The 13,484-nt window shown below is 37.7% G+C and overlaps 1 protein-coding gene across 2 annotated transcripts in view; it reads left to right on the forward strand.

Moving 5' to 3' along the window:
* Positions 1 to 13,484, forward strand: part of TAF4B (TATA-box binding protein associated factor 4b) — a 188,960-nt gene that overhangs the window by 37,247 nt on the left and 138,229 nt on the right. For both annotated transcript variants that reach the window (XM_072604453.1, XM_072604454.1), the window contains exon 2: positions 10,165 to 10,307. In XM_072604453.1, the coding sequence (XP_072460554.1) occupies positions 10,165 to 10,307 (143 nt within the window). The remainder of the gene's footprint in view (positions 1 to 10,164; positions 10,308 to 13,484) is intronic.

A 13,484-nucleotide genomic window follows, 5' to 3' on the forward strand; every position in this document is an offset into this window, starting at 1 on the left:
AAAGTTTTAAGGGATTTAAGAGTGTATCTGATCCAGCTTGTACCAGCCTAAGAAAGAAGTCCCCAGACTATAGCCTGGGCTGGGGCCTGCTATAAGCCCCTTGAACCAAGAATGGTTTTTGTGTTTTAAAGTAAAGTTTTATTGTATTTAAAAGTGTAAAAAAAAAAATGTGCCCAAGGTCACACATGTTGCAGCACTTGGAAGTGAACTGAGCCCTCTGACTTAATTAATATATTCTTTGTATTATTTCATTATCTTTAGCCAGGGGAGTGTACAAAAATAGATGATGGGCAGGATTTGGCCTTCAGGCTGATCCCTGCTCTAAAATACTGTCTGAACCTTCTTTTGGAAGATTTCCAGTGACATATTGGATAATTCACTACTATTTATTCTACTTTTTGGATACAGCTAATCAGAGATTCTTGACCTATGGGTCTTAAGATCATGTGTATATGCATACACACATCCCCTCCCCCCTTTATTTCAGTATAATTGATTGCCTTTGTAATTTTCTCTTTTATTTTATGCTTTTTAAAACATTCTAAAAAGGACGTTATAGGTTTTACCAAACTGCAGAAGGGGTCCATTGACACAAAAGGTTAACTTATATCCTACAGGAAGCCTAAATTAATACCTTTATAATTTTTATCAGTTGCTTCAAGTTCTGCCCTCTGATGCCAAGCTTAAATGAGTCTGACCCTTCCACATGATAGCATTTGAAGACAACTTTCATATCTTCCAAGTCTTATTATTTTCTTCCCTAGACTAAACATCCCACGATGCTTTAGCTCAGGGGTTCTTAATCTCTTCTGTGTTGTGGACCTTTTTGACCTTTTGGCAAAGCCTGATACTACTGTGATTTGTAGCCTACATTCATAATAGAAGGAAATTTTAGGAAATGCTAAATTTCAGTTAGAGACTGGTAAAAATTAAGATGTAATTTTTTTTCCTATCCAATTTCACAGACTCCTTGAAATCTCTCCGAAGACTAAAGGTTAATAACCCTTAACAGCACTTAAAGTTTAGTTAATACTCTTGGTGCATGGTCTCCAGTTCTCTTACCTGAACTAATGCAATAAATAGCTTCATAATTAATTGGTCTTCCCTTTCGTAAGTTTTTCCAGTCATTGTTTTCACATAGCCACTAAAGTAATTTCTTAAGGAAAAAAAGATGGGAGGGCATCTGGATGTAGCTGGATGGTGCAGTGGATAGAACAACTGGTCCTAGAGTCAGAAGGACCCTAGAGTTTGCATCCCACCCCTGACACTAGCTCTGTTACTCTGGGCAAAGTCACTTAATCATGAATGTTAATAACAACAACAGTAATTAAGTGCATTTCTTATTCTCTGTGTCTGCTTAGAGCAGGGGTTCTTAGTTTTTTTTTTTTTGTTTTTTTTTTTTTTTGGTTGAAGGTTGTTTTTTTTTTTTGTTTGTTTGTTTTTTTATTAAATTTATTTATTTAACTTTTAACATTCATTTTCACAAAATTTTGGGTTACAAATTTTCTCCCCTTTTATCCCCTCCCCCCCCAAACACCAAGCATTCTAATTGCCCCTATGACCAATCTGCTCTCTCTTCTATCATCCCTCTCTGCCCTTGTCTCCATCTTCTCCCCTGTCCTGTAGGGGCAGATAGCCTTCTATACCCCTTTACCTGTCTTTCCCATTTCCTAGTGGCAAGAACATTACTCGACAGTTGATCCTAACACTTTGAGTTCCAACTTCTCTTCCTCTCTCCCTCCCCACCCCCTCCCCTTGGAAGGCAAGCAATTCAATATAGGCCATATCCGTGTAGTTTTGCAAATGACCTCCATAATAGTTGTGTTGTATAGGACTAACTATATTTCCCTCCATCCTATCCTGTCCCCCATTACTTCTATTCTCCTTTGATCCTATCCCTCCCCATGAGTGTCGACCTCGAATTGCACTCTCCTCCTCATGCCCTCCCTTCTATCATCCCCCCCACCCTGCTTGTCCCCTTATCCCCCACTTTCCTGTATTGTGAGATAGGTTTTCCTACCAAAATGAGTGTGCACTTTATTCTTTTCTTTAGTGGAATGTGATGAGAGTAGACTTCATGTTTTTCTCTCACCTCCCCTCTTTATCCCTCCACCAATGAGTCTTTTGATTGCCTCTTTTATGAGAGATAATTTGCCCCATTCAATTTCTCCCTTTCTCTTCCCAATATATTTCTCTCTCACTGCTTGATTTCATTTTGTTTTAAAGATATGATCCCATCCTATTCAATTCACTCTGTGCACTCTGTCTCTATGTATGTGAGCGTGTGTGCATGTGTAATCCCACCCAGTACCCAGATACTGAAATGTTTCAAGAGTTACAAATATTGTCTTTCCATGTAGGAATGTAAATAGTTCAGCTTTAGTAAGTCCCTTATGACTTCACTTTGCTGTTCACCTTTTCATGGTTCTCTTCATTCTTGTGTTTGAAAGTCAAATTTTCTTTTCAGCTCTGGTCTTTTCATCAAGAATACTTGAAAATCCTCTATTTCATTGAAAGACCATTTTTTCCCCTGAAGTATTATAGTCAGTTTTGCTGGGTAGGTGATTCTTGGTTTTAGTCCTAGTTCCTTTGACTTCTGGAATATACTGTTCCATGCCCTTCGATCCCTTAATGTAGAGGCTGCTAGATCTTGTGTTATCCTGATTGTATTTCCACAATACTTGAATTGTTTCTTTCTAGCTGCCTGCAGTATTTTCTCCTTGACCTGGGAACTCTGGAATTTGGCCACAATGTTCCTAGGAGTTTCTCTTTTTGGATCTCTTTCAGGCGGTGTTCTGTGGATTCCTTGAATATTTATTTTGCCCTCTGGTTCTAGAATCTCAGGGCAGTTTTCCTTGATAATTTTTAGTTTTTTTTTTTTTTTTTTTTTTTTTTTTTTTAACGGACAGCTAGGTGGTGCAGTGGATAGAACTCAGGCCTCAGATACTTACTAGCTGTGTGACCCTGGGCAAGTCACTTAACCCCAATTGCTTCCCCCTCCCCAAAGATAAAAAAAAAAGGATAGCTCTGACCATGTTAACTCTGTTCCACCCCCCACAATACTCAGTGATCTTCACTGACTCTCAGTTACCTCTAAGATAAAATATAAAATCCTCTGTTTAACATGCGTCAGTCAGTAAATATTTATTAAGTGTTTGGTACCTTTCCAGTCTACTTAGACTTAGTTCCCTCCCACCCTTCCAAGGTGTCTGTTCATCCTGGCCTATTTGTTCTTATACACAGCTCTTGATCTCCTTTCTCTGTGTTTTTGTATTTGCTGGCTGTTCATCTATGCATGGAATGATTTCTTGTCATACTTTCACTTCTTGAATCGGTAGTTTTTCTTTACGTACATATAGTACATATCTTGTATTTATATGCATATCTTGGTCTGTACCTCAGAGGGATCAAAAAGAGGAAAGATCCCATAGTAGTTCTTTTTAGAGTAGCAAAAGTGGAAAATGGGTTGCAGTGCCCATCAGTTGGGGTTAATGGTATACGAATGCAATGGAATAAATATTGTACCAAAAGGAATGTAGTAAGGCAATTGTATCAAACTCAGATAGGAACTATAATAAAGATCCCCGTGTATTGCATATTCCCTTAGGAAACCACATCTTAACATTATCCATGTTTTATTGTATTTTCATTTATCTTGTTAAATATTTTTCAATTATATTTTGATCTGTTTTGGACCCTACTGAGGATTATTAGCTGCCACTTGTTTAATACTTCTGATGTAAGGGTTGGTTTCAGAGAAACCTAGAAGACTTGTATAACCTGATAGAGAGGAAAATGAGCAGAACCAGGAGAACAATTTATACAGTTAAAAATGATGTAAGGAAAGTCAACTTTGAGAGCTTTAAGAACTCTGATTACAACAACTACCTAAGATTCCAGCATATAGTTGATGAATCATGTGCCTCATATCTTGATGGTGGACTCAGGATACAGAGCAAGACATACATTTTTGTACTTGGTAAATGTGGAAATTTTTTGCTTAGTCATGTTTGTGAAAAAGGTTTTGCTTTTCTTTTCAGTTGGGGAGAAGGAGGGAAAGAGAAAGGGAATGGGGATAGGGTTCCAAAAAAAAAAAAAATTAAAAGAGAACAAAAGGAAAGGCAGGAGGAATCACAAATGGAATATCTTTGGAAGTTAAATATGGAATTTATTATATACTTAAAAAGAAAAATACACTTTACATAGTAGTAGAGATTCACTTTCATGTATAGCCCCTTTATGTTTTACTATGTATGTGGAAATACTGAAGAGGAAAGAATGTGTAAGGCCATGTAAATTCTACAAAGCTTGCAAAGGCTTTGAGTATCGATCTTGTTGCTAAAAATTACCCTTGTCCTTAGAAGTTTAGCTTCTAGTGGTATCTTTGGTCACAGTAGTTGTCACAGATCATCTGCTGAGGTATATAATAACAAAATTCTTTTACGTAGTGCTTTAAAGCTGGCAAAATGCTTTGTGTGCATTTACTTCATTTGATCCTCACAGCTACGCTTTGAGGTTGGTGCTTTCATATTTTCAAAGAAGCTGAAGCTTGGGAGTTTAAATGTGGCTAGCAAGTATCAGAGGCAGTATTTGAACTTCATGTTCCTGACTCCAAAACCACCACAAGATGACTCTATTTGAGAGGTGTTAAAGGAAGTATCCATACATTCTTTGAGAAGTTGGAGTCTCTTCAATGTGTGTACTTCCTCTAGTGCTATAGATTACATTCCATTTGTGCCTTCTTCCACCTTGTGTAATTGATGTCCTTGTCCTTCCAAAAATTCTGAGAGCGTTCTCTTACATCATGTGGATAATAATAGCAATAATAGTTAGCATTAAATAGAACTTTTAAGATTTGAAAACTGTTTGGTAAATACAACGTTATCCTCACAACAACTTAGGGAAGTCGTGTTCAGTCATTTTTCAGTTGTCCAACTCTTTGTGATTCTGTTTGGGGTTTTCTTGGCAAAGATACTGGAATGGTTTGCCATTTTTTTTCTCTAGTTGATTCAGCAGAAAAGAAAACTGAAACAAAAAGGACTAGAGTTAAGTGATTTACCCCCAGGGTCACACAGTCAGTGTCTGAGGCCCAATTTGAACTTAGGAAAATGAGTTTTCCAACACTCTGTTCACTGTGCTACCTAGCTTCCGCTTTGGGAGAGAGATACTATTATTATCCTCTTTTTACAGTTAAAGAAACTGAAGCAGAGAGCTGTTAAGTGACTTGCCCAGGGTCTCACCTAAGTGCATGACTGAGGTTAGATCTGAACTCAGTATTCCATACACCAGGTCTAGCACTCTATGCACTTAAGCCACCTAGCTGCCTCCACTGGATACCAGTGAGTGGAACATGCATTAGTTTTCCCTTGTCACTATATGACTGGCCTACCTCCTTTCCAATTGCATGGTTTTTTGGTGTCCATTTCAGGTTTCTCCTATGAAAGTCTAATTTGGTAGTTTCTTAAAGTGTTTTTTATATAGTACATATTTGACCATCTGTGACCCTGTTTGGGGTTTTCTTGGCAGAGATACTGGAGTGGTTTGCCATTTCCTTTTTTTACAGCTTATTTTATAGATGAGGCAAACAGGGTTAAATGACTTGCCCAGCATCACACAGCAAGTGTCTGAGGCTGGGTTTGAACTCATGAAGATGGGTCTTCCTGATTCCAAGCCCAATGCTCTATTTATTGTACTTTCTAACTGTAGTTTGTACTTCACTTATTAATAGCAATAACCCTTTTTAATAGGTGAGTTGTTTATAATCTTGTTGGATTTAGAATAAAGCTGATCTGAAAATAGATTTAAAAATGCATCATATATTATTGGTACCAATACAGTAGGCAGTAAAAAAGATCATTTTAGAAAATTTTACTGCAGGGGGTCCTCTGAGGGTTTTTTGCCCAAGTAAATGGCTTGGTTTGACCAATGTAAAAAAAAAAAATTAAGAACTTGCAATTTGGAAGGACTCCCATCTAAGCCTAGTGTAGTGATGGGGTTTTCTTCCATTATCTTCAACATATGACTAGGATGTAAAGATCCTAAAATAGTGACTTAATGAAACTGGTTTTTTTGCAATTTTCTACTGTGGGAATTTGATAAGTTATCAGGGACACATCTCCAAGAGACCAGGAGGGAATGTCACTACTCAATATATCTTTGGCTGCTTATCATGTTACATACCTAGAGATCAGTTTGAGGGACTGCATGTAAATCAGGCTAACTTGAGCACTTGACATGAAATGTTCTTCCTTCACATCAATATATCACAGGTCAGAAATCTCTCTAACTCTAATTAAATGTCCTTTGAATAATTCTTTTGTAGTGCTTTTGCATCATTCACATTTTCTAATTTATCCCTTCCCTACTTCCTCTCAGAACCTATGTAACGTGATTAAAAAAGGGGTAAGAGGAATTAGCTGATACTAATCTACATATCACCTGAGTGTGATGGTGTAGAACAAGCTGTAGCAGATTCCCCACTTCTTTTGGGCCAGCCCAAAGTGTAGTGTTAGAAAATTACCATGTCCACTTTGCCTTGTTATTTCTATTTACGTTGTGTAGATATTTCAGGTATTGTTTTCCAGATTCTGATGAAGTAGACACTTAGCAACTATAACTTATCGAGATCCTCGTAATCTCTTCTTTCAGTCTGAAATTACATTTGAGCAATTCTGTTGTTAATTTTAGCCTCTTTCTTAACTTCCCTTTTTGATTGATACCATTGTTTTGCAGGGTCAAAAAGCAAGACTTAGTCATCATCAGGTAGTTTATTTAGGATCTTTGGGAATTGTATTTTCTTTAAATTGATGGCAAAAATGAAGAAGAATATTTATGTACTTTACAGATTCTCAGCATCTTTATAATAGTGCAGAGAAGTAGTCTTCCATTATCCTGATTAGAAGCTGAGGGTTAGACAGTTTGACCAATTTCCCCAGGCTCGCGTATCAAGTAAGAGGAGCGGAGATTCAAATCCAGTCTACAGACTCAACAGGCCCATTTGTCCCCATAGCTTGGATGTCTTTCCTCCTCATCCCTGTTTCTTGGCTTCCCTGACTGTCTTCGTTCAAATCCCTGTTTTGGTTGGGAAGGCTTCTAAAGGAAGCCTTTAACAATCTCTTCTGATTATTTCTTCTCGGTCCTGTACAAGCTTCTTTGTACATGTCTTTGCTTGTCATCTCATTAGACTGTGAGCTCTTTGTGGGTAGGGGCTATCTTTTGCTGTTCTTTGTGCACTACAGTGCCTAGCATGTAGTAGGATCTTAATAAATGCTTACTATTTGCCATTCTTTACACCAGTTCTCAAAATATGTTGAAATGGTCTTCAAAGTCAACTATTTTCATAATAATACAAAAAGTTTTAATTTGTTTCTACTACTATAAATATAAACATAGATAACCTAACAATTTTAAGAGTGTAGAGAGGTCCTGTAACTAAAAGTTTGTCAGCTTCTGCGTTACACAGTACCATAGTAAAGATTTAATTTAATGCTGCAGTATAGTACAGTATCTGTTTCCTACCTTTCCAGTCTTCTCACACTGTACTCCCAAACACATACTCCTTGATACAGTGACAGTGGCCTCCTGGATGTTCTTTGAACAGGACACTCTATCCTTGCTTGGCTCTGGGCATTTTCTATGCCTGCCTCCTATGCTAGGAATGTTTTCCCTCATCTCTGCCAACTGGCTTCCCTGTTTTCCTTTAAGTCCCAGCTAAAATCCCAGCTTCTACAGGAAATCTTTTCCCAAGGCTTTTTTCATTCTATTGCCTTCCCTTTATTAATGATTTCCTATTTATCCTGCATATAGCTTGTTTGTATGTTATATATTTTTGCTTGCCTCTTCCATTAGATTGTAACCTTCTTGAGGGCAGGGTTTTGCCTCTCTTTGTGTTTCCAGTTCTTAGGATAGTGACTGGCACATAGTAAGCACTTAGTGTTTATTGATTGAACCTGATCACTGGTTTTTATACTTTTTTTTCTCCTTTACATCTCCCCTTTGATCCACCTTTAAAGTAGAAATTAATTTTGCTTGTGTCTCTATGCCCCACTCCCTCCTTTTGGACTAGTTTCCTTTTTAAACCCTCCTTTTCTCATGCCTGGGCCTGTCCTATTTCCCTGTTAAATTTAACATGTTTCTATACCAAATACTTTGTGTTTGTAACATCAGCCCTCTTTTGTCTGATTCAGATAATAAGAGTAAGGAATATCGGATGCCCTCTCCCTCACTGCCTCCTCTATATTTGGATACCAACTGTCCCTTCTATCTTTCTTCCTCCTTCTTCTCTCTCCTCTTTCCTCAGTCACTTGTCTCTCTTTCTTTCCACTTTGATCCTCTTCATTCTGGAGCCTTGGAAGGTGCTGCTTTAGTGCTCCAAGGGTATTTAGGCACCACTCTCTGTCAGAATTCCTGGCTCTTTTGTCATTTCCTGGTGACCCAACATGTGTTTGGGGTTAGCCTTTCTCTGTGTCCTGCTCCTTGCAGAAGCCCCAACTTAGAGTTGGTTCTTTCCCTTGGTATGTCCCTGACAGACTCCAAATTGTTTTGATTCAGGACTCTTGCCAGGTCCTCTCCTGGAGCTGTATTTTCCTTCTTTTTTTGAATGGTGTCAGATAAGAGTGCTAGTTTCAGGCCTCCTCTTCCCCTGATGCTGGGTCTGCTCATTTGTTGTTGCATTGGCTCTGTCCTCTCCAGTATCTGGGCCCCAGGCTGTGAGCACTGACTTCAGGTCGCTTGGTGGCCACCTACGTGTTGTGGTGACCCCGTATCCTACAAAGCTTTATGGGCTTGCTGGTGCTGGCTTCTAATTTCTTAGCCCCAGATCAGTTCATACTGTCTTGTCCTCTCTGTATAGTAGTGAACTGTGGGGGCTGCCTGTGTCTCCTATTGCTTCAGCAGGCCAGAGCTGAGATCCTGCTGGCTTCAGGACCTCACTTCCTGAACTGGCTTTCTCTTTCTCTACTCTGTTTTGTTCAGAAATGTTCGCAGGAGTTTTTCAGCCTTCTGCATTCCTGCCTGGATAGAGATTTTAGGATCATTTCTCCTTGGTTTTCATTATTACTCTTTTCTGGTACGCTTTTGGTACTTTGTTAGAGTTAGGTTTATGGCAGAGCTATGCATCTTTAGAACCTTTTGTGTCATAGGATCATAGACTTAGAGCTGGAAGGAAACCTTGAAGTTACCTAGTTCAACCTCCTCATTCTACAGAGAGGAAACTGAGGCCCAGAAAATAAGTGACTCATCTAAGGTTATATAGTTGGTGTCAGAGGTGAAAATTGAATATAGGGCCTCTGGCTTCAAACTCAGCTCACTTTCTACTGTACCCTGAATAAGCTTTCAACTTCAGAGAAGATATTCAGTTTCCTTCAGGCCAGAGATAACATTCAAATCTTAGACTGTGATGACGACCCCTTTGAACAAATTTAAGCTGCTATTGGCTTTACTCTCATTGTAGAATTGGACATAATAGTCACAATGAGCAATTGTTGTTGGTATTCTTCAGACCAAGTAATTTACTGAAGATATTTATGTTGCAGGATCTTTCATTTTTCTGATGTTCTTCTTTAAAACCCTATTTTATTGCTGTGGGAAATCTCTAGCAGAGAGAGATCAAATCTCTCAAAGGCCAACAAAATGTGCACATTATTAGTATATTTTCTTTTGGTGGAGACATTTTTTAAAACCATTGAAATGTCAGAGGTGAAGAAGCTGCAGAAGCATTGTCTGAAGTTCCTTTGCTAAAATCGGTCATCCTTGTGAGTCTTGGCAAACTAACATATAAGAATGCTGAAATTATAGTGAAAGCTTAGTTCTTAGACCCAGTGCTGTGTACAGAATAGCCACTTAATAAATCTTTGTTTTTATGTTACAGAAAAAAAATTAGTTTAAGCAGAAAAACTTGGGAGAGTAGAGTGGAGGTGCCTGGATTTTTTTAAAAAAAGTTTTAGAATTATAATCATTCTTTGAGTGATTAATTTACTAATATTTGTGGTTTTAAAAAGCTTAACATGTTACCTAATTTTAAAGAAGAAATTATACTTGAGTAATGTAAGCCCCCATGGAACATTTTGTGTTGAGTAAGGAGGAAATAGGGGAAAAGGAAATGATATAAAATACTACTTTGGAGATGTATTGATATCAGAACTTGCAACTTTCTCTCATTTACAGGAACTGTTCTAATAAGAAGTAATAGTGGTCAGCTGATGTTGGTGTCCCAGCAAGCTTTAGCTCAAGCTGAAACACCAAGCCCTGTGAATGTAAGAGCAACAGTACCATCAAGTACTCATGCAGTCAAAATCTGTACTGTGCCGGTAAGCAAAATCCATCACTACCATGACCTTGATTGATGACATACGTACACATCCTAACTCCATAGGGTACCTCCGCTTACCCCTTTTGTCTCCCCTCACTATTGAGAGAGGAAGCAGAGGGGGATGTACTTTATTATCAGTTCTCTGAGAAGTGAGATTATACTTAATAGTTCATTACAATGAGACTGGACTGCCTTTGGTAGATACTTGATTTGAATACACTTTCTGAAGTCACTGTATAATGAGCTATGTATGACCTTGGAGATACCCATTTAACCAAGCTTTGTTTTTTGTAGGTTAGTAATTGCTTAAATAACCAAAAGTTAATTTTTTTAATTTAAGGATTTTAAAGTAATTCTTTATGACAAGTTTATATTTCTCATTAAAAAACCAAACTTTTGTTCTATTTTGTCTTTTGGTCATGTAAAGAGTTCATATTATCATATGTTCATATGGCATGTGTAGACCTATAACATATATCATAATATGTCATACATATATTACATTAATTCATATATACACATTCTATATTTATAAATCCACTGTGTCATATTCAAAAATATAGAATTTAAAAAATAAAAAAGGAAATGCTGATTTTTTTTTTTAGTATAGTTAGTGACAGATGAATGTTTTTTGGTGTGTGTGTGTGTGTGTGTGTGTGTGTGTGTGTGTGAGAGAGAGAGAGAGAGACAGAGAAATGTAATCACATAAATGGCAAATTTTTTTGACATCTTTAGACATCCTTCAAGTGCAAAAGCATTTAAAATATTTTTGATAGAAACCTTTAAAAAAAAAACCCTTTCTATTTGCTTATGTCTTTTGAGAATCTTAAATATCACTTAACCTTTTGGGGAGAAGATGGTACAAATGGGGTAGACATTAGGGATGGAGGAGATGACACCTGATGAGAACTTTGAAGGAAAAGAATAGTTCCAACAGACTGAGATGAAAAGGAAATAGGGATGGGGAAAAGTGCACTACTACTGTACCCTGAATAAGCTTTCAACTTCAGAGAAGATATTCAGTTTCCTTCAGGCCAGAGATAACATTCAAATCTTAGATTGTGATGACGACCCCTTCGAACAAATTTAAGCTGCTGTTGGCTTTACTCTCATTGTAGAATTGGACAGACCAAGATGAGGGATTGGCTGAAAGGCAGGTTTGTAAGGTGCAGTACACTATGGAACTAGGATAGTATGAATAGGTATGCAAAGGATCTTCAATGCTAGTCTAAAGAGTTACTCTTTATTTTGAAGACAAAACAGGCCATTTACGCCTTTTGAATAGGAAGGTGACCCTTTTGTGTATTAGGAAGATCACTTTGCTGTGTGAAGGGGAAAAGGGAGAGATAGGAGGAAGGGAATCCAGCTAGGAGGCCACTCTGATAGTTAAGCCTAGCACTAATAAGGATGTGAATCACAGTAAGATTGTAAAGCTTTGATTCCTGCCTGGCCCTTCTCTTTACACTACTATGACCCCCAGCCCCTCTCTAGCACTAAGTTTTTTCTTCTTTAAAATGAAGGAGCTGATATAGATCAAGGGATCCACACTAGGGTACACATATCCTCAAGAGGTATGAGAAGTTTATCAAAGAACTATGGGAATATTTGATATAATTGTATTATCCTTTTGAAATTAATGTAATTTCCCATGTGCATATGCTTGGTAAACTGAATATTTCCTTTGATATTGAATTGGTGGTTCAGAAAAATTTACTGAAAGCCGAGGGAGAAGGTTGAAATAGAAAAAGTTTGGAAATCACTGATCTAGATGATCTTATTATGTAAGATTATTTTCAGCACTAGAGCCCATCAGATATAACTCCCTTTGAAAAAAAAGGACTTGACGTAAGATTGAATGTTGTACTACCTCCATCAGGAGGGAAATTAGAAAGAAGGGCAGGTTTTTGGTTTTGTTTTTAGTGATTGTGGTGGGCAGTTATAAGCATTTTGAGTTTCAAGTGTTGGTAGACGTTGAATTCAGTTCAGTCTAGAGATTCAAATCACAAAACCTATGGAAGATAGTTTAAAAATGTAAGTAATAGAGTAGCTCACATATAAGTAGGTGACATAAATAACTAATTAATACATACATGCCTTAGAGACCAAGTTAAGAGTAGCTGAGTGTTATCACCCATAATTTGAATCACAGACTCTCAAAGGTGGAAGGGAACCTTCAAGGCTATCTGATCCAATCCATACCTGAAGGAGAACCTCCTCTGCAAAGTGTAAATGTTGTTTTCCCCAGTAGAAGGCAGAAAGTGTTTCATTTTTGCTTTTGTATTCCTAGTGCTCAGCACAGTGCCTGGTACATAGTAGGTGCTTAATAAATACTAAATTAAATTGAGCTTGCACAAGTTGTACAGTTAGAAGTGAAGAGAATTATAGAAAGAGCACCTGGGCTTAAATTCAGCCATGGTCACTTAATAACTGTGTGGCTTTGGATAAGTCACTTCAGGCCTTAGTTTTTTTATCTGTAAATGAGGAGGTTGGATAAGATGGCTTCTAAGGTCCCTTCAGGCTCAAAAAATCTGTAGTCCTATGCTTTCCACCTTAGTTTGTTAATATTTTTTATTAGAAATTTTACATTGGAATTTTTATCCCAGATAGAGATGAGAAATCCAGACTTCTGTGTTGTTGTTTTTTTGATGATTTCCACAATTTAAGATTGCATTGAGCTATAGCACTCAGGTTATGTTTTTTGAATATAATTTTAAAACCATATATGAAACAGTTTCTACTGGCGTACCTAGGTCTTGTCCCATTCCATTGCTCTGGCTTTTTTGGGACTTAGAAATTTCCTTGGAAGGTTCAAACTAATCAGTAATGCTAAAAATGTATGTTGTCTTATTACAGGTGCTTTTGGCCTCAGCTAAGAGCAAGTGCTTAAGCTGATGTATTTAGTGGGGCAGAGATTAAAAATTGGGGGGTGGAGGGAATGAAAGAAACGTCAAGAGGTCAAACCATCACAGTTACTAGAGAGGCAAGACTACATCTGAAACTTGGAAGCCCAGGCTTTGGTGAGATGATCTTGATATGTCAGAAAGAAGGAAATTAATGATTGTGGAAGAATATTCATCTAGACCTGATACCCCGGTCAAGCCAGACTTTTGTCACTCTTCCCTAGTTTGGTGTGGGCATGACTGAATTGGTTGCACATAGCAGGATTACCCCCTAG

This window comes from Notamacropus eugenii, chromosome 4, assembly GCF_028372415.1.
Source record: "Notamacropus eugenii isolate mMacEug1 chromosome 4, mMacEug1.pri_v2, whole genome shotgun sequence".
Lineage (NCBI taxonomy): Eukaryota > Metazoa > Chordata > Mammalia > Diprotodontia > Macropodidae > Notamacropus > Notamacropus eugenii.